The 19,742-nt window shown below is 42.2% G+C and overlaps 2 protein-coding genes across 2 annotated transcripts; one reads left to right on the top strand and one right to left on the bottom strand.

Annotated features, from left to right (window-relative positions):
• Nucleotides 1-639: 639 nt before the first annotated feature.
• On the bottom strand, nt 640-6,056 carry LOC129833798 (small ubiquitin-related modifier 2). Its single transcript, XM_055898604.1, has 4 exons — nt 5,950-6,056; nt 3,692-3,823; nt 1,566-1,637; nt 640-1,281 (listed from the first exon to the last, which is right to left on the bottom strand). The coding sequence occupies exons 1-4, from the start codon at nt 5,968-5,970 to the stop codon at nt 1,219-1,221; spliced, it is 288 nt and encodes a 95-aa protein (XP_055754579.1). The 5' UTR covers nt 5,971-6,056; the 3' UTR covers nt 640-1,218.
• An 835-nt stretch (nt 6,057-6,891) lies between these two features.
• On the top strand, nt 6,892-19,568 carry LOC129833793 (nuclear pore complex protein Nup85-like). The gene is made up of 19 exons (XM_055898599.1): nt 6,892-7,083; nt 7,369-7,462; nt 7,574-7,730; nt 7,927-7,997; nt 8,091-8,134; nt 8,357-8,426; nt 9,364-9,485; nt 10,496-10,630; nt 10,774-10,896; nt 14,648-14,779; nt 14,915-15,021; nt 15,262-15,345; nt 15,653-15,718; nt 16,014-16,165; nt 16,402-16,519; nt 16,911-17,011; nt 18,101-18,252; nt 18,613-18,708; nt 19,364-19,568. The coding sequence occupies exons 1-19, from the start codon at nt 7,051-7,053 to the stop codon at nt 19,460-19,462; spliced, it is 1,956 nt and encodes a 651-aa protein (XP_055754574.1). The 5' UTR covers nt 6,892-7,050; the 3' UTR covers nt 19,463-19,568.
• Nucleotides 19,569-19,742: the final 174 nt, after the last annotated feature.

Below are 19,742 nucleotides of genomic sequence, written 5' to 3'. Positions count from 1 at the left end.
TATCCCAGCCCATAAGTTACAGCCCACCTCAGTTCCACTCGCTCTGGTTGGACGGACCCTTACCGACCCTCTTTCTGGTTGGTGGCACATACCACCAGTCGACGTCAATCGTTTTTCTTTGAAAGGCAACATTCTCTCCCTGTGCGAAGCAATTGTCTCAAAAAGTAACCTTAAATCATATTAAGTGCTATTTACTACCAGTTTCACATCCCATTCTGTATCTTATATTAGATCTTGATTTAGATTAAAATGCTGTCAGTACAGTATCTTTACAGTATCAATATGTTATCCAATGGTGATGAGTATGGACACAATGTTACTCAAGAGTTACTATTTTAGTTTGGCTTGGCTTCATACAATAGTCCCACTGTCCTAACATCCTCTTTCCCAGTTTTGAGTGACTCTTTACACTGACAGTGCCAACATTGCTACATGGTATTTTATACAGTCAGTGGAGATCATCAAGCTTTACAGTTCAATCACTGTGGTGGTTTTTCACTGATAAAATCTCCATAATTATGTTTTCATACTGAAAAAGAGGATTGGTGAACATGAGCTGTTGTACGCACAAGGGCGCACATTAAAATCACCAGTTTTAATGACCCAGTCACCCACGAAACAGAGACAAAATAAATTGAGTTTGGTTAAAAAGAGAGAATAACTTTATTTGAACAAGACATTTATGAGACAATACAGATGTTTACCTGGACTAAAACATCTCTTCAGGGTTTCCTTATTACAAGCATGGCCTAGTCAAACTATGTCCAAGACATGTTTCATTCTACACAACCACTACTATATAGAAAAAGATAGAAAACCCATTTTCTGAAGCAGAAAACAGAAAATGAAGTTGAATAACAAACCAGTCTTATTCTCAAACAGTGAACGGGGTGGAAAATAACTTTTCTTGATCTCTGAGTAAGTGATAACCAACCAGTCACCAAAACAATGGACTTTTTAAGAGCTGGATCTTGCAGCGTTCATTCGCAGCACACCTTGTATGAATGTTACTCAAATCTGAGTTGTTTTAGCGGAGGTTGTTTATTTACAAAACAGGAAGGAAACAAAGGCAAGAATGAAAACACTATAGATCAACAGTTGTGTATAACTGTGAGCAGGACTTCTTCCGCATGGTATTGGTTCTGTGGTGGGAAATGGGACAAGCTGCAAAGCAGCCGTCTGGGGGGTGGAGGAAGATGTGGGGGAGTACTTGACATGCTAGTAGAGGCCTCCTGTCTGTTGCTGGAAAACATCAATCGTATCTTCATCCTCCATTTCCAACTGTTAGGAAAAAGGAAAGAAATTAAGTCAATTTGATATAAAACCCGATTTCATTAGATGACATGGCATTCATGACAAAAATGTACATAAATTAGCTGTGAATGGAAAACTTTCGTTAGAAGACATTTTGCATTTAACATTCTTTTGACATGCACAAATGTTCATTGGTATTCTCAAAACAGGGAGGAATGTATAATGTATTATTGCTGGAATGGTGTTGTTCAAGCAAAATAGAGTGAATTGACGTAACAAATCAGTTCCTCCCAATTATACTCCAGGATTACCTGTGCAGGTGTGTCTGTCTCGTTTATAGGCTGTCCATCGAACCGGAACCGGATTTGCCTAATTGTCAACCCCTACAGACACAGACACACAGATACTAAATTCCATTAAACTGTCTGGCACAAAACAATCTCCTTAAGTAAAATGTCCAAAGAAAACAACGTTTTCCCAACCCTTGCCAAGCAATCCATTAATAGTGTACGGCAATGAGGAAGCAAGGTTAGCCATTCCTTTAAAATTTCCTGTCACTTCTCTACTATGTGAATGAAAACATTGCAGAAAGGAAGGGATGAGGAGATAGGGAAGGGCGTTACTATATTACCACTCCATATCCACGTTGGCCGACATCATTTTTATCAGATAAAGGAAGAAACAACAGGATAGGAGGGAAGTGGCTTCTACTCAACAAAGCCTGTAGAGCCTTGCCTACTTACATGACTTCACTGGTCTAAAGAGACACACAATATCCATTATGGGTGGGCACGCACACACAGCATTGAGATTAGGCCTGGGCAAGCCTGGATAAGACAGGCCTAGCACTAGAGAGCAAAGGCTCAGTTTCTACATCTCTGCCTCCATCTCTACATCTCTGTACTTGCCAGTGCAAGCAGCATGAACACAATCATTCAAAAAGACATGTAGAACAGAACAGCTCCAAGTGCACTAGGGAAGAGAACAAAAAGACCTTTGATATGTTGGCAGAATCCAAAGCAAAGAACCCTATTTTAAAAGTACTTATTAGGTAATGCAGTGTAAATCCCCTCAATTAGCCTATAAGATCATAAATAGCACAGATCAGATTGGCCATAATGATCCAGCAGTAAGGCTTAGTATTTACTAATCAGCCTACAGCCAGAGAGATAGGCAAGCTAAGCTTAAGCCTTACTAATGCAAATTGCATTGAATATGACAAGTACATTTGGTGCATATTAAAATAAAGGGTATTTGACCAAATAAAAAGTGTTTCCAGAACTAAAATCAAAAGAGTGGACAGTACAGAGTCATTACTACAATACATTTTAGTCATTTAGCAGAAGCTTTTATCCAGAGCGACTTACAGGAGCAATTAGGGTTAAGTGCCTTGCTCAAAGACACCAAAAATATTTTTCACCTATTCGGCTCGGGGGAGTCAAACCAGCGACCTTCCAGTTACTGGCCCAACGATCTTAACCACACATATAGCTGAGACACTGGAATAATGATGATGAAAAGGAAGATGATAATATGATGAAGACAACACAGCCCATAGCGCTCGTCTCCTGTCACAGACAATATAGACTACATCTGACAGTGAACAGATCAAAGAGATACAAGTGTATAAAAGGGTGCATGTATCGCCTTCTCTCTTCAATGAGTTTCCTTGTCCTCAATGGATAATATGAGCTGTCGTCTTTCATCAACCCCTGTGTTCCCATAGTTAGGGTCATGACTTTTTCCATGTCAGGTCATTAGGGAAAAGTTCCTGGGCCCATAGTCATAAAGCATCTCAGAGTTCAAGTTTATTAGTCATATACCTGTACACATGACATACGTGGAGTACACAGTGCAAAGAAATGCTTAATTACAGGTTCACCTCTCGACAATAGGAAAGTAATTAAGTAAATAAAAGAGTACTAAAAAGAAAAGCTCAATGAATAAGAACGAGGCTTAAAATGTTCCTAAGACACAAGGAGGCACTCAAACGAAGTAGGATATTTACAAATGTGCCAGGGAATTGTGCAATACATTGTGTGATAATAAATTCTAAATAGACATTGTGCAGGAATATTAATCATTCCTCTTCCTCTCAGGAGGAGAATGATGACATAGTACCAGTTTAGCCTTGGCCCGTTTAGATCACAATTAATAAATGACATGGACAGAGCGGGACCTGATCCTTGATCAGCACTCCCATTCTGAGACACTTTATGAATACTGGCCCTGGCCAAATGTATAGGGTAGAGGTGCTGCTAGTTGCTTATGACTTGGCCTCTGTCCAGAAACCACCTCTACGCCCTCGGCACATTATGCAGATTAAAAAGGACTTGATAGGTATAACCAATATGGTAGTAGCTCAACCTTGCCCTCTGATGCCGCTGCTGATGTTGTGCACTCAGTGGCATCACCATGGTTGCCACGTCAGACTCACCTGTCTCTCGCAGTACGCCTTCATGAGTTTGCTGAGCGGCGTGTGTCTCTTGATCTTGAACTGCACCACCGAGCCGTCCTGTCCCGCCACCTTCAGGTTTATGTGGTCGTTGTTTTCTGTTTTCACTCCCTCCTGATGGACACAAAAAACATTGGGGGTGTATTCAGTGAGATGAAACGCAGATACAGTCTAAATGTAATGTCTAGAATTACCATCATACCCACTATTACATGTGACAGATAATCAAGTCTGTTAAAAGTCGAATAGTCCACCTAATTTCAGTTTAAGTGACAACAAAAGCAAGTATAGTGTAGAGAATTATTGTACAATTTAAACCGCTGTGAAATATCTTTTCCATAACCAAAAATATAGTATTTTCAGTTGTTTGAAGCTGGTGTACAAAAGTAAAAAAGTAAAAGACGTAAAAACTAAACTTAAGAATGGGAAGCATAGAAATAGAGCAGAGAGAGAAATAGAGAAATTTACCACTTCTTAGACTTGCTTTCAATGAGAATGACATATCTATAACTCACATTTCTATGTGAATTTTGTCAGGTCACCCAAAAAGTTACATATTGCAGCTTTAAACATGGCTAGCTCATATAGACAAACACTGAATACAATATATGGTAACCTAGTTGCTTTTAGAAACGCTAGTATTTACACACTAGGGTTGCTGGGAATTAGCTTGCAAAAAACAGAATAGTCCGCCGAAAGCCAGAAGTTAAATAAAATTAACTTTCATCTTACTCTGCCGATTGTCTGTAGGCTTGGACCTTATGTTGGGGGGAATTTGAGAAAAAAAAAAACATCTAATGGAACGTCTAATGGAACATCTAATGGAATTAAACAGACTTTCCAAACGTGGATCTGTTACAGACCCATGCAGTTCCTCAGCGAGGTCAGTTCCTCTCTGCTTACCTCATGTCAAAATAAAAGTTCTTGCTTTCTTTTGTGCTGGTATGGCGCAGTGCAGGACTTTTATTTTGACAGGGGAGAGTAATTGGGTCTACAATAGACCCACATTTGGAAATTCTGAATGTTCCATTAGATGTTTTTTTTCCAATGTCCCCTCTGCATAAAGACCAGCCCTACAGACAATCAACAGAGTAAGTTGAAATGTTATTTTATTTAACTTCTGGATTCTTGCAGACTATTCATTTTTTTTGCAAGGTAATTCTTAGTAACGCTAGTGTATGAATACTAGCGTTGATAAAAGCAGCTAATGGTAACCTTGCCTGGGACGATCAGATACAAAGGTTGCTTGGCTGATACAGTTGATGCAAAGCAAATTATCAGTCAGGTCCCAGGCTAATGGCAACCTTGATATGACCATCATTGATTTTAGGCCAGCAGAAACATTTACACAGAGTTTTTGTCAGCAGTGCACTGTCTGAATATAAGCAGTTTCTGAACAGTGAAAATAGACCAAATATTTAAAGTTTTCTAGAACACTTACAAGGGCCTTGGATAGTTCAGCAATGACATACAAGTTCATCTGTCTTGACTATTATTTACTTGTTCTAAAAGTCATGGCGCTGTGGCAATGTAATGAGACAAGAAGTGCTTTTGGACAATGTTTAGTCTACCCCTAACCCCAGAGTGGAATTTATCATGCTGACTACAGGATAGGTGCTTTCACATTCTAGAATTCATCCAAATGAGGACACATATTAAACATGGATGTGTCAAACATCTGATCATTGGTCAACACACACACATGATTGATGCATTTCAAAATATTGATCATACTTTTATACATATAAACACATAGGAGTAAAACATGGTTTTTAACACTCTCAGTCACACCATTTCACTCATTTGTAACATGCTGTGATAGCTGGCTCCATAAGCAGATGAGAGGGACCCTTGCTGTAGCCATGAATGAATGTATGTAACAAGTTTGTAACTGAAGAAATTAACAAAGTGATGATTGATAGAACCGCTTGGATCTGAACTGAGTTTGTCAGATTACATTTGCAAATAGAAAAGATTAAGAACTGAGAGTGCATGCATTGCTTACTGTCATGTTCAGCTAGCAAACGCTAGTTGGCTGCGAATCAAGCAGCAAGCCACGCGCCCATTCAGGCGCGTGCACAGGTCTTCCGGTGTCTCCAATGGAGTACTTGCATTTTCAAAACTTGAGTCTACTAAGACCTCAAGTAAGGAAATATTACATGTACATTTTCCTTAGTTCCATTTGAGTTATGTATGTGAAAAAATGTGATGAGATGTAAGCATATTTTCAAGCAACTCACCTTGGGTTTCTCGTCAGCCATGGTTACTCTATTTGCGCTTCTCTACGCCGCCACACAACGAATAGACGTGTACGCGCACGTACCCGCTCCCGATAAAAATACCGGCCTTACGTGCGCGATCACAAACACATGCTCGTGCCCTATACTTCACATTCATTGGCCAACGTTGGTCACAGGGTAAGATGTTGAGCGCTGGCAGAGGGCGGGAATGTCGTAATGCGCGTTTCTGTAACACGTGCACGCGCATTTATAACACGTTCTCTTTTGTTTTGTTTTATGAAAATATTCTCCGAAAACGTCCTAATGCTTTGATGTTAACAGTGCCATTGCTGTACATTTGCTCAATAAAAATCTGGTTATTTAAGAAAGTGTACTGAAGGGTCAATGTTTGGGAATTTAAACCATTCTGGAATTTTGTCATGGAAGAGAGGACTGATCCTCAGTAGCCATCTTGTTTTTATAGACCATAACATTCAGCCAACAAATGATGCTGTACCACAGATGGAACAATGAAATATTTGGTTGTACAGTACTTGTACCAAAATAGAGATGATCCAGCAAGAAACTAATGTTGCCCACACAGTATTGGATGGATGTTGATAAAGTCCAGAATGGTGCAACATTGTAAAAATCCCATATTTGCCTATTATGCCATTGGAAATAGCCTAAATGTTATAAGGAACATTTCATTAGACAATTAATTATTACTAAAATCTGCACATTGGGGTAAATAAATAACTGTTTGCATCTGGTGGCCATTAGTTCTTACCACTTTGAGCAAATTAGTACCAAAACATTATGATTGGTAGATATTGGTATAAATTGATTTTATTCATTGGAATAATATATTCTCATGGTGACATTACTTGTCAAGTTGACAACTGACTAATTGTGTCCCCTTCAGTGCAAGCTTGCATTTCTAGTCAGGCACGACACAGAATTCCAATGACATCAGACATGCGCACGCTTTGGGTCCTTCAGCTGAATGTTTGAAGCGCCTAATTTCTGTATTATATTATTTGAAATGGCAGTATTTGGATCGCTCGTGGATTAAGTTATATTTATTGATTCGCCTTATTGATTTGATCAAAGTGGGTGGTAATGGAGGAGGTAGATGTGGAGCCAACAACTACTGTAAGTACCGCTCGTGCTCTGTTGTTGTCGAATCCAAATGTGTCCTGGCCAGGCTATGCAGCTAGCTAACGTTAGTTCGCTAACTAGCTGACACTTCATTCAAACGTCTCTGAGTTCAAGTGTCCACAATAATACTGGCAGCACTGCACAATGTTGATTTGTCATTTGTGATGACTGGTTTCAGTGGGTTGAAAGATACTGGCAGCAAGGCAGAATAATCTCTAGACGGTTAACTACCTAGCTATGTCCACATAAATAAACTAACGAGACGTTTCTCTCTTTCAGCCTATCCCTGGGTTCGACAGCAACCAAAAACACTTGGGATTTGTGTGGGGTCCTGGAGATATCCTGGTTTATGAGACCATTTACAAAGCATCAGGTAGATATGAGAGTTGAACATATAACTTGGTAGTGAAGTGACTCATGACTCAAATCATGTCAAAGTAAAAAGCATCCTCCTCTAACTCTCTCTCCCTCTGCATCTCTTCAGGTGGATCTGCAGGGGGTTGTCCCTTTGTCCATGAGGTCAGGAAAGATGAGGACATCTATTCCCCTATTTTGCGTAAACTCTTCAATGAGTCCCATCACATCTTTGTTGGTCTGCAGAGGATCAGAGAGGATCTGCCCAGCAAGAACAAGAAACCCCAGTAAGGATGGGATAGACTACTTTCTCTTGTAATTCAAACTAGGGCACTGAGTTTTCCTTTGTCATGTGGTCAGGAAAAACTCCTGGTTCTAAATATAACCAAACAGTGGTGATGTGTGTGACTTAATCTCATAGTAATCTAAATGTTTTGCATTATAATGTGTATACTCGTTTATCAATTTCACTTATTTATTCAGGTTCGTCAGTATTAGCAAGAACTACAGGTCTGTGATTCGAGCATGCATGGAGGAACTCCAGCAAGTCGCAGGTATAGTATATGGCAACATTTCACCAATTATATGTTTATCTATGCGGTTCACAGACAGACTTAAGTAACATGCTATTTCCCCTCACTTTGCAGTTTCTACACAAGATGCAGCGTTGGCTACACAGTATGGAAATCAGGTAGAGTACATGTCTGTGCCTATTCAGTTTGACTAACCACTTACCCTCATGTCAAGAGAACATAACCCAAGTAATATAACATTGAATCAGCAAACGTGAGAAAAGTATCTTGAATCAACGATGAAGATGAACACCTTTGTAATGTTATACACTAAAACAGTCTATGAGTTGTATCAAAATGATTCCCTTGGCACGACTCTTCTATCCTGTGTTTCATAATAGGTGTCAATCCTGCTGGCAGTAGAGCTGATCTGGAATCTTTGTGAAGTGTTGTTCATCGATGCAGCTCCAGGTAGAGTTTATATTTTGTATGTCGATGTTGCTTTGGACACAGAAGCATCCTCTAGGTGTGAACCATAGAGCTAGATAGAAGACTCATCTTTGTGTCTGTGTAGCATGGGCAGCACCATTGAGGCTATCTCCATTTTAAAGTAACCCATTTTCTACTTTTTCATTGGCTGATCGCTCCTACAGGGGTTGTTGCGTTAATGCAGGATTCTGCATTTTTCATACAGATCTAAAATGCTTTGTATTGTAAATTCTGCTAGTCTTCAGTCAGGGTTTGCGCAAATAATCATGATTGTAAAATTACACATTTTGTGCTTCAGTTCTACTTCTTCACTTGGATGAAATATATTTGCTCTCGTCATTGGCTCATCAGTGCCCTGGCTGATGTGTAGGCTACTTTTCTCCAGTACTTTCTTCCAGTGAAGGTTTTCTCCAGTAGCTAGTTAAAATGCAATATTAACTTCAAGCTAAACATTAGAAATATGATGGCAATGCATTGTTTATGCAAAATATACTTTGCTTTTTTATTGTAGGCTAATTTATTTATGTCTGGCTGCTAGCCAAATAGCGTTGCACTTCTGTCAGCTGATGAAAACGATTTTGCACTAATGTATTTTGTGTAAAGAAACTACAGTTGCAAGCCCCTGATCACTCTAGTGAAGCCAAAAAACACTGTTGACTTTCAATATGAAACGCAGGTTAAATGGTTAAAAACGCAGATTTTTTTTATGGTCTGAGTTTTGAAAATGCTGATTTCTGAAAGCTAACACGACCCCTGTCCAAACTCGTATGAATCCCCACCCAGTTGACTACTTTAAAAGGGTGGAAGCCCTCATTGTACACGCTAAAAGGGGTTATATCCATAATGAGTCATCTATCTCTATGGTGTGAACAGAACATTAATATATTCTGCAACCTGTTTTTTGTATGTGGCCCTCCAGCTGGCTCCCTTGTGCTCCACCTCCTCGACTGGGTTAGGCTGCACAAGGCTGACGTGGATGAGAAGGCCAGGGAGGTGCTGGCGAGTGAGAGCCCCGCAGAGCACCAGGCCTACTGGGACGTGGTACGTACACATACACAACTCTCCTGTCTTTCTCTGCCTTTTTAGAACTATTGGCACAGTGTGCACATACGTCAGACCGACTTTTGTCATTGACCGGCTGTACAGTGTGATATTTTACTCACATATACGCCTAAAAATAGATGTGTGCGAACTGAAAAAGTTATGTATGAACATGTGATTTATAGCGGGGAAAAATTGCTGCTGTAACTATTTTCAAAGTAAACCTGCTGTTTTTGTTTCATAGCTGGTAGCTAATCACACACAGAACTACAGATCCCATATAGCTTTCCCACCTCGAGCAGCAACAGCGCCTGGGGTGCTGTGCGCACTGTGATTGAAGTGCTGAAAGATACATTTTTAGAAGTGCACAGCGTAGAAGTTGGTTGATTTCACCTGAAAGTCTACTAACGTGTGACTTTGTTCTCGTGTTTCTTGGCTATTTACAGTGTTTTGTTCACACGCTATGCGGTTTTTCAATGTTAGTTTGAGCTTGCTCAACTGCTAGTGAAGAGACACGTCGGAGAACTCAAAGGGGCAACTGAACATTGTTGTCTCACCTAAATTACTTATATTTGAGCGTACATTGTAATTGATTGAGCATGGAACACTCCAAAAAACATTTTATTCATAAACTTTTATTAATTTATTTTCATAAAAACACTTTTTCTACTTCTAATTTTTCTACTTACGAGCACATGTGCTCCTTGTAAAAACTGTCAGCGTAGAGCCCTGTTTGATCAAAACTTCTTTAGTGGATCCTCAAAACCAGTGAAATTGAGGTGAATTTGCCTTTTTAAATGGTTCTCCATGATTGCTTCCAATGTGGTTGAAATTAACTAATTGATATACTATGTATTTTATCTGTGCAGACTTTCTTTGCCCAGTTTAACTCCTATAACTTATGTCAATTGTGTAATAACTGCTATTCATGTTTATTTGTGCACTAGTCTGTATGCCGATATTCTTTCTCCCCTATTGAACCACACTGTCCCCCCTCTGTGTGTCTCCAGGTGATCAGCTACGTGCTGCAGGGCCGGATGGACGAGGCCAGGCAGGTCCTGGTGAAACAGACAACTTTGCAGCCTGCAGCCAGGGCCATGTTCAAGCTGCTGGACAACCTGCTCATGAAGATGCCCATCTTCAATGTACATAGTGCATTTCTATCTGAACGTTTCAACCTCCTGAACAGCACCCAGTTTTAACCACAGAATCAAGTAGAACACGTATATTATATGTATCTCTATGGTTGTAACTCTAGCTCTCTCTCCTCTATGACATCTTACTGTAGCCTGGTGAGACTCAGACCCTGACAGAGTTTGATGTAAAGTGGAGACACTGGCGCGAGGAGGTGGACCGCTGTCTCCAGGACCAGTCCTTTGCCAGCAACCCCCACCTGGAGGACATCTGTAAGGTCAGTGGAACTGCCCAATACCTGCCCTGGCACACTGTACCTGCATCTGTGTGGTGATCAGTGGAGGTAGGTGACAGGTACACACTGAGTGTACAAAACATTAGGAACACTGTCGTAATATTGAGTTGCACACCTTTTGCCCTCAGAACAATCTAAATTCATCGGGCCATGGACTCTACAAGGTGTCAAACATTCCACAGGGATGATGGCCAATGTTGACTCCAATGCTTCCCATAGTTGTTGAAATGTCGTTTGGTTGGTGGACCATTCTTGATACACAAAGGCAACTGTTGAGTGTGAAACCCAGTAGTGTTGCAGTACTTGACACATTCAATCCAGTGCGCCTGGCACCTATTACCATACCCTGTTCAAAGTCACTTAAATGTTTTGTCTTGCCCATTCACCCCCTGAATGGCACATATACACAATCCATGTTTCAATTGTTTCAAGGCTTAATAATCCTGTAACCTGTCTCCTCCCCTACATATACACTGATTGGAGTGGATTTACCAGGTGACATCAATAAGGGATCATAGCTTTCACCTGGTCAGTCTGTCATAGAAAGAGCCTAATGTTTTGTAGTCAGTGTAGCTACCTGTAGTATACAATGTATACCTTAGCCAAAAGGAACTCGCTCTGTACATGTAGAGTCCATTCTTTGGCTCTGTACCTGCATCTGTGTGAGGGTGAACTGTAAAGGAGCTAAAATAATCTCTTGTTGGTGCTGTCTGTCTCTTCTAAATTAAATCAAATCAAATCAGATTTTATTAGTCACATACACATGGTTAGCAGATGTTAATGCGAGTGTAGCGAAATGCTTGTGCTTCTAGTTCCGACAATGCAGTAATAACCAACAAGTAATCTAACCTAACAATTCCACAACTACTACCTTATACACACACAAGTGTAAAGGGATAAGAATATGTACATAAAGATATATGAATGAGTGGTGGTACAGAACGGCATAGGCAAGATGCAGTAGATGGTATAGAGTACGGTATATACATATGAGATGAGTACTGTAGGGTATGCAAACATAAAGTGGCATAGTTTAAAGTGGCTAGTGGTACATGTATTACATAAAGATGGCAAGATGCAGTAGATGATATAGAGTACAGTATATACATATGAGATGGGTAATGTAGGGTATGTAAACATTATATTAAGTGGCATTGTTTAAAGTGGCTAGTGGTACATTTTTACATAATTTCCATCAATTCCCATTTTTAATGTGGCTGGAGTTGAGTCAGTATGTTGGCAGCGGCCGCTAAATGTTAGTGGTGGCTGTTTAACAGTCTGATGGCCTTGAGATAGAAGCTGTTTTTCAGTCTCTCGGTCCCTGCTTTGATGCACCTGTACTGACCTCGCCTTCTGGATGATAGCGGGGTGAACAGGCAGTGGCTTGGGTGGTTGTTGTCCTTGATGATCTTTATGGCCTTCCTGTGACATCGGGTGGTGTAGGTGTCCTGGAGGGCAGGTAGTTTGCCCCCGGTGATGCGTTCTGCAGACCTCACTACCCTCTGGAGAGCCTTATGGTTGTGGGCGGAGCAGTTGCCGTACCAGGCGGTGATACAGCCCGACAGGATGCTCTCGATTGTGCAACTGTAGAAGTTTGCGAGTGCTTTTGGTGACAAGCCGAATTTCTTCAGCCTCCTGAGGTTGAAGAGGCGCTGCTGCGCCTTCTTCACGACGCTGTCTGTGTGGGTGGACCAATTCAGTTTGTCCGTGATGTGTACACCGAGGAACTTAAAAACTTTCCACCTTCTCCACTACTGACCCGTCGATGTGGATAGGGGGGTGCTCCCTCTGCTGTTTCCTGAAGTCCACAATCATCTCCTTTGTTTTGTTGACGTTGAGTGTGAGGTTATTTTCCTGACACCACACTCCGAGGGCCCTCACCTCCTCCCTGTAGGCCGTCTCGTCGTTGTTGGTAATCAAGCCTACCACTGTAGTGTCATCCGCAAACTTGATGATTGAGTTGGAGGCGTGCATGGCCACGCAGTCGTGGGTGAACAGGGAGTACAGGAGAGGGCTCAGAACGCACCCTTGTGGGGCCCCAGTGTTGAGGATCAGCGGGGTGGAGATGTTGTTACCTACCCTCACCACCTGGGGGCGGCCCGTCAGGAAGTCCAGGACCCAGTTGCACAGGGCGGGGTCGAGACCCAGGGTCTCGAGCTTGATGACGAGTTTGGAGGGTACTATGGTGTTAAATGCTGAGCTGTAATCGATGAACAGCATTCTCACATGGGTATTCCTCTTGTCCAGATGGGTTAGGGCAGTGTGCAGTGTGGTTGCGATTGCGTCGTCTGTGGACCTATTGGGTCGGTAAGCAAATTGGAGTGGGTCTAGGGTGTCCGGTAGGGTGGAGGTGATATGGTCCTTGACTAGTCTCTCAAAGCACTTCATGATGACGGAAGTGAGTGCTACGGGGCGGTAGTCGTTTAGCTCAGTTACCTTAGCTTTCTTGGGAACAGGAACAATGGTGGCCCTCTTGAAGCATGTGGGAACAGCAGACTGGGATAAGGATTGATTGAATATGTCCGTAAACACACCAGCCAGCTGGTCTGCGCATGCTCTGAGGACGCGGCTGGGAATGCCGTCTGGGCCTGCAGCCTTGCGAGGGTTAACACGTTTAAATGTTTTACTCACCTCGGCTGCAGTGAAGGAGAGCCCGCAGGTTTTGGTAGGGGGCCGTGTCAGTGGCACTGTATTGTCCTCAAAGCGGGCAAAAAAGTTGTTTAGCCTGTCTGGGAGCAAGACATCCTGGTCCGCGACGGGGCTGGTTTTCTTTTTGTAATCCGTGATTGACGGTAGACCCTGCCACATACCTCTTGTGTCTGAGCTGTTGAATTGCGACTCGATTTTGTCTCTGTACTGGGACTTAGCCTGTTTGATTGCCTTGCGGAGAGAATAGCTACACTGTTTGTATTCGGTCATGCTTCCGGTCACCTTGCCCTGGTTAAAAGCAGTGGTTCGCGCTTTCAGTTTCTATCTACTATCCATATGTTCCACCTGTTGATTCATTCATCCATGGTTTATCCACACCCTCCTAATTATCCATCCATGGTTTATCCATACCCTCCTAATTATCCATCCATGGTTTATCAATCCATGGTTTATCCATACCCTCCTAATTATCCATCCATGGTTTATCAATCCATGGTTTATCCATACCCTCCTAAATATCCATCCATGGTTTATCCATACCCTCCTAAATGAATATCCATCCATGGGTTATCCATACCCTCCTAAATGAGTATCCATCCATGGGTTATCCATACCCTCCTAAATGAGTATCCATCCATGGGTTATCCATACCCTCCTAAATGAGTATCCATCCATGGGTTATCCATACCCTCCTAAATGAGTATCCATCCATGGGTTATCCATACCCTCCTAAATGAGTATCCATCCATGGGTTATCCATACCCTCCTAAATAAGTATCCATCCATGGATTATCCATCCATTGATTATCCATACCCTCCTAAATATCCATCCATGGATTATCCATACCCTCCTAAATATCCATCCATGGATTATCCATACCCTCCTAAATGAGTATCCATCCATGGGTTATCCATAACCTCCTAAGTGAGTATCCATCCATGGTTTATCCATAACCTCCTAAGTGAGTATCCATCCATGGTTTATCCATACCCTCCTAAATAAGTATCCATCCATGATTATCCATACCCTCCTAAATGAGTATCAATCCATGGTTTATCCATACCCTCCTAATTATCCATGTAGATTCTGGTTGGTGATGAGGATGTTCTCCTGGAGCACAAGGAGCTGCTGAGTACATGGTATCACTTCCTGGTCACCAGACTGCTGTTTTCCCACCCCACTGTCAAGCCCACAGAGCTGCACTACTACGCACAGGTACTTACTACTACACTTCACACTTACTACTACACACTGGTACCTACTACTACACTATACAGAGTTGCACTAGTATGCCCTGGGACTTACCAAACACTATGAGTAAGTGTCCTGTCCTATGTGTGTGTGTTCCAGTCTAGCATGCACATGTTCCTGGACACGAGGAGTGTCCCAGAGCCCCTGGACAGCATCCTGCTGGCAGCCTTTGAGTTTGACATCCACCAGGTCATCAAGGACTGCAGGTGAGGAGGAGCGTCTATAGACCATAGAAATACAGAAACCAAAAGAATTATATTTCTATGGTATAGAAGCCAGGGAGAGTAGCTGTGTTGTTGCTAAGGTAACAGTAACTGCTAATGTGGATAAGATGAAATAAATGTTGGGGCTAGACACACAATGTGATTTCCCCTCTGTCTCTCATGTAAACTACTGTTCAGTTTCATATGTTGTGATATTTATGACATGTTATTTGTGCTTTCCAGCATTGCTCTCAACAACTGGTGGTTTGTGGGGCATCTGACTGACCTGCTGGACCACTGTAAACTGCTCCAGTCTCACAACCTACAGTAAGTTAAGGACACCACTGTCCCACAAAGGGTTGACATTAACTGCCAATATTGTTCTAATGGTAACATTGATCATAATCATAGAAAGTGAAGTTGGCGTGCTCAGCTCAAATGTTTGTGATAACAGGAAGTATTTGGGTGCCGGGTTCAAAGGGCATACACTTGAATAAAGGAAGAACCCACACTCACTGAAATATTTTACTGTGTTTTTTTAGCAGCAGAGGTCAGAACAAACGGAAGTGTTTCGGTGGCAGCCTTTGTCAACGTTGATCATAATAACATGTGTTCTCTGTTTGTGTTGATTTAGTTTTGGCTCAAACCTGAGGGAGTTTCTACTGCTGGAGTACGCCTCAGGACTCTTCACCCATCACAGGTGAGACAGACCCACTAGTCTGGTTAGCTTGGACTATATGCATAACTCCCAGTGCCAACATGTCTGTTTTTCTAATAGATAACTTTCATATATACAATCACGTCTGCAAAACTACACATGCTGAGGTCCACTGTGTTCAGTAGTTATCTTTTATAGAAAGAGTGTTGTCGGCTACGCGTATAGGCCTCTTCCCCTGTTTGACCTCCTCCCCTATTTGACCTCCTCCAGTGCTGCTCCTATTGGATGATCGGTTAAGCTGTGCATGATTAACAAGCTATTTCTCTCTGGTCCTCAGCCTGTGGCAGCTGGCTGTGGACTACTTTGACCACTGTCCAGAGTTTGGCCGTGTGTACCTGGAGCTACAGATCGAGCGTGTTCCTCTGGACACGGAGCGCAAGGCCCTGAAGGTGATCAGGATCTGTGAGCAGAGGCAGATGACTGAACAAGGTAGATATGATGCATACACGTACGCATGCATACTCATGTGCTCTTACCAAAACAGTTGTCCATCTTACTCTCATGCATGAAGCTCTCACTGAGACCCACATTCAGTCTCACTCCCTCAATCGCAACATGGACACTTACTAAAACACACATGGAAAATATATTCAAACTCCCCCTGATTTCTGTCATGCCTGTTGTGGATATCACCCCCTGGTAAAATGTGTCTCTCTGTGTTGCAGTGAGGAGCATCTGTAAGATCATGGCCAAGAAGGCCCTGAGGAACAACAGACTGGGCTCTGCTCTCTCCTGGAGCATCAGAGCCAAAGATGCTGCCTTTGCCACCCTCATATCAGAGAGGTGCTGTATATCTACAGGTTTTACTGATCCTGACCATGTGACCTGTTCAGGAAAGCTGTGTTTTTTTCCTGAACAGTCGTCGGCCTGTTTTCAATACTTTGAAAATACCTTCTTCCTTCCTCCTTTCCTTGATGTAACCACTGATCTAACATGAGGGGGTTTATGAAAGCTACGTAGTGGACTCACCACATTGGATCTGGATTTACTTCAAGAAGGGCCGCAAAGATGTCCTCCCATGACATCTGCTCCCACACCACTAGTTACCAGACCACCCTGTAGTCGCTCACTCTCTCACTCGCTCCCCACCCCCCCGTGGGTTTAACCCAGTCTGTATCCTAGATATACTGCATCTCTGTGGTCTATAGATGTATCTCTATGGTCTGTATCTCAGGTTTCTCCAGGACTACTGCGCCAAAGGGACCTTCTCTGATCTGGACCTGATTGACAACCTGGGTCCAGCCATGCTGCTCAGTGACAGGCTTACTTTTCTAGGTATGGGGTGCAGACGTGTACATACAGACATGAAGCACTGTGAACACACACAAGCAAACACTCCTTGGCAGGGCTCTAAGCTGACCTGTTTTACAAGGAGCACGTGTGCGCCTAAGTTGAAAAATATAGGAGCACACAAAGAAATTCAGGAGCACAAATCAAAATATATTTTAGGGAATAAAGTTAGAATCATACGTTTTTCTAGGCACGCTGGTGCTCCTCAATTAAAATTCCAGGTCGCACAGCAAAATATTTAGGCACATATGCGAGTAAAATGGTCGCACTGTAAAGCCCTGCTTGGTGTTGCATGTTAACTTGACATTCAGTCAGCCACATATCACTCACATGCGCGCGCACACACACACACACACACACACACACACACACACTGGATCAGACCCATAATGTATTTTGTCCTTTCTATTCGATGATTTACTCTCACGTAGGAGAAAAGTGGTCCATATAAGGCTGCAGTCTGTGGCCTAATGCTGTTGTAACAGCTGATGATAACCTACAGCTGGGGAAAATGTAACGTGAGTGTAATGTCTCACGTTACAATTAGTCACTCATGAAGGCAGAACTAACTGTTCATTGACTATGATGTATATCATGTTATCTTGTTCTTAAACATTCAAGTGGAACCACAGTGTATTTCCATTTAGGCCATACAAGTTCTACCAGTGCTGTAGCGAGTAGAATGAGAATCCAATTTCTAAACAATTCTACAGTGACCATGTTGGGTGTCCCAGCTGGCATCATGTGTGATTGATAGATGGTTCTCACATCATTTCTGTGAATTCGGTGCACTTCTCATTGTTCTATACTGAAACCGTGGCAAATACATTTTACACCATACTATGTCATTGATACTGTGTCTGTGTAACCAATGATGCCAATGAGAGAGCATCCCAGGTTGTCAATCATTCTGTTCCCCTCCTGTCCTGGGTCATATTCATTGGGCACCATTTACGGAAGGAAACAGGATGGACTACCTGAACTTGTCCAATCAGAAATGCGCGTTACCACTTTCTGTAGAGAAACAGTTTTTGCTACGCTTTGCCTTGATGAATGTGATCCTGTTGTCTGCAGGGAAGTACCGTGAGTTCCATCGGCTGTACGGCGAGAAGCGTTTCTCTGACGCCGCCAAGCTCCTCCTCTCCCTGATGACGGCCAAGATCGCCCCACGTTCCTTCTGGATGACTCTGCTGACCGACGCCCTGCCCCTGCTGGAGCAGAAAGAGGTCAACTGGCCCACAGCATTAACTTCCATCCTTGACTTAACATTGAAATTAACTTCTACTTACCTAGTGTATAGCATATTCCATAGATTGAATTTCCCTTTTTTTGGTTTACTAACTAAATATGAACGGCAACACATCTTTGTAATCTTAAAGAAAATAAATGAATGGCATATTATATATATATTTTCACAATATTTAAATTAAGATATCGCCTTACCTTATTGATTCCTATCAGATCTGTATCTCTGAATATATGCTCTTACCTTTGTCTTTGGAAGGTAGTTTTGTAGATGTTGCCTCTTTAGGCTAATAGCCTTTTGTTGCAGTCAGTTGCTCATCTCTGGGCTTGTCCTCTTGCAGGTGATCTTCTCTGCTGATCAAACTCATGAGCTGATGTTCTGTCTGGAGGAGCTGACCTCAGAGAAGAGTGTTCCCAACCCAGACAGACCGATGCAGGTACTGGGTTATACCCCCCCTTACCCTCTATCTAATGTCTGTTTCCCTTTCAATCTCCTAATGCACTGTTTTATAATATGCTCTAATCTCTACAGTTGCTTAGCCCGGGGTTAGCAACTGTTCACACTGCACTAAGAGCCTCCTTAGCCTGGGTTAAGTAACTGTTCACACTGCACTAAGAGCTTCCTTAGCCCACGGCTAATCGACTATTCACACTTGCACATTCTAAAATGGGTTAACACCAACCTTAGCCCAGGGCTAAGCTGGCCCTGCTCCAGAGAGGGGTTAGCACAGACTTTTCATGGCTAGCCAATCGCACAGTTCCATTGTCACCTAATTTGAATATTGTATTCCAGAAAAAGTGACTGTTGGTTTCATTAACATCAAGTATTATATAATTATGAGAAGAGGTTACCAAGGACATTTTCCAAAAGGGTTAATTCAAGGTAGAAAGTAGTAGTAGGAGCACTCAACAACAAAAAATCTCTTGAGTGCTCCTTTTTCGAATTAGTTCTTTGAAGTTGTTCTTGGTAAGCTCTTGTCATTGTTGTTTACCAGCCCTCCTTTCCTGTTTGCATTACATCAGATTGAATATGGAATCACTAAAAACATTCTGATGAGGATCCATTAAATGTGTTTCCCTGTCCGTTTTCAGGATGAGGACATCGAGACGACCAAGATTGAGCTCCTGCGGCTAGCGCTAGCCCGTAACCTGGCCATGGCCATAGTGAAGGAGGGGACAGTGGAAGTTTGACCAACACTTAAAGACGAGCACTTATCTTTTTATACTGTACATAAAACAAATCAAGTCTGATCAAAATGTGCTATTTGATAATAAAGAAATGTTTTCATTATTTGAATTTGGTTCTGTGGAAATGCTTGACATGAACACTGGCCTGGATTCAAATGTGCATTGTCAACAATGTGCCTTTTTTTAAAAGGAAATTTCCCTGACATTCGCTGAGATCAAATTCACAGTAAACGCTGTGGATGTCGGCACAAGTATGACCTTTAAGTCAACTTGATTTACTAGC

This window comes from Salvelinus fontinalis, chromosome 34, assembly GCF_029448725.1.
Source record: "Salvelinus fontinalis isolate EN_2023a chromosome 34, ASM2944872v1, whole genome shotgun sequence".
NCBI classification, from domain to species: domain Eukaryota; kingdom Metazoa; phylum Chordata; class Actinopteri; order Salmoniformes; family Salmonidae; genus Salvelinus; species Salvelinus fontinalis.
The sequence above is the reverse complement of the archived record's forward strand: the minus strand, read 5'-3'. Positions and strand labels throughout refer to the sequence as shown.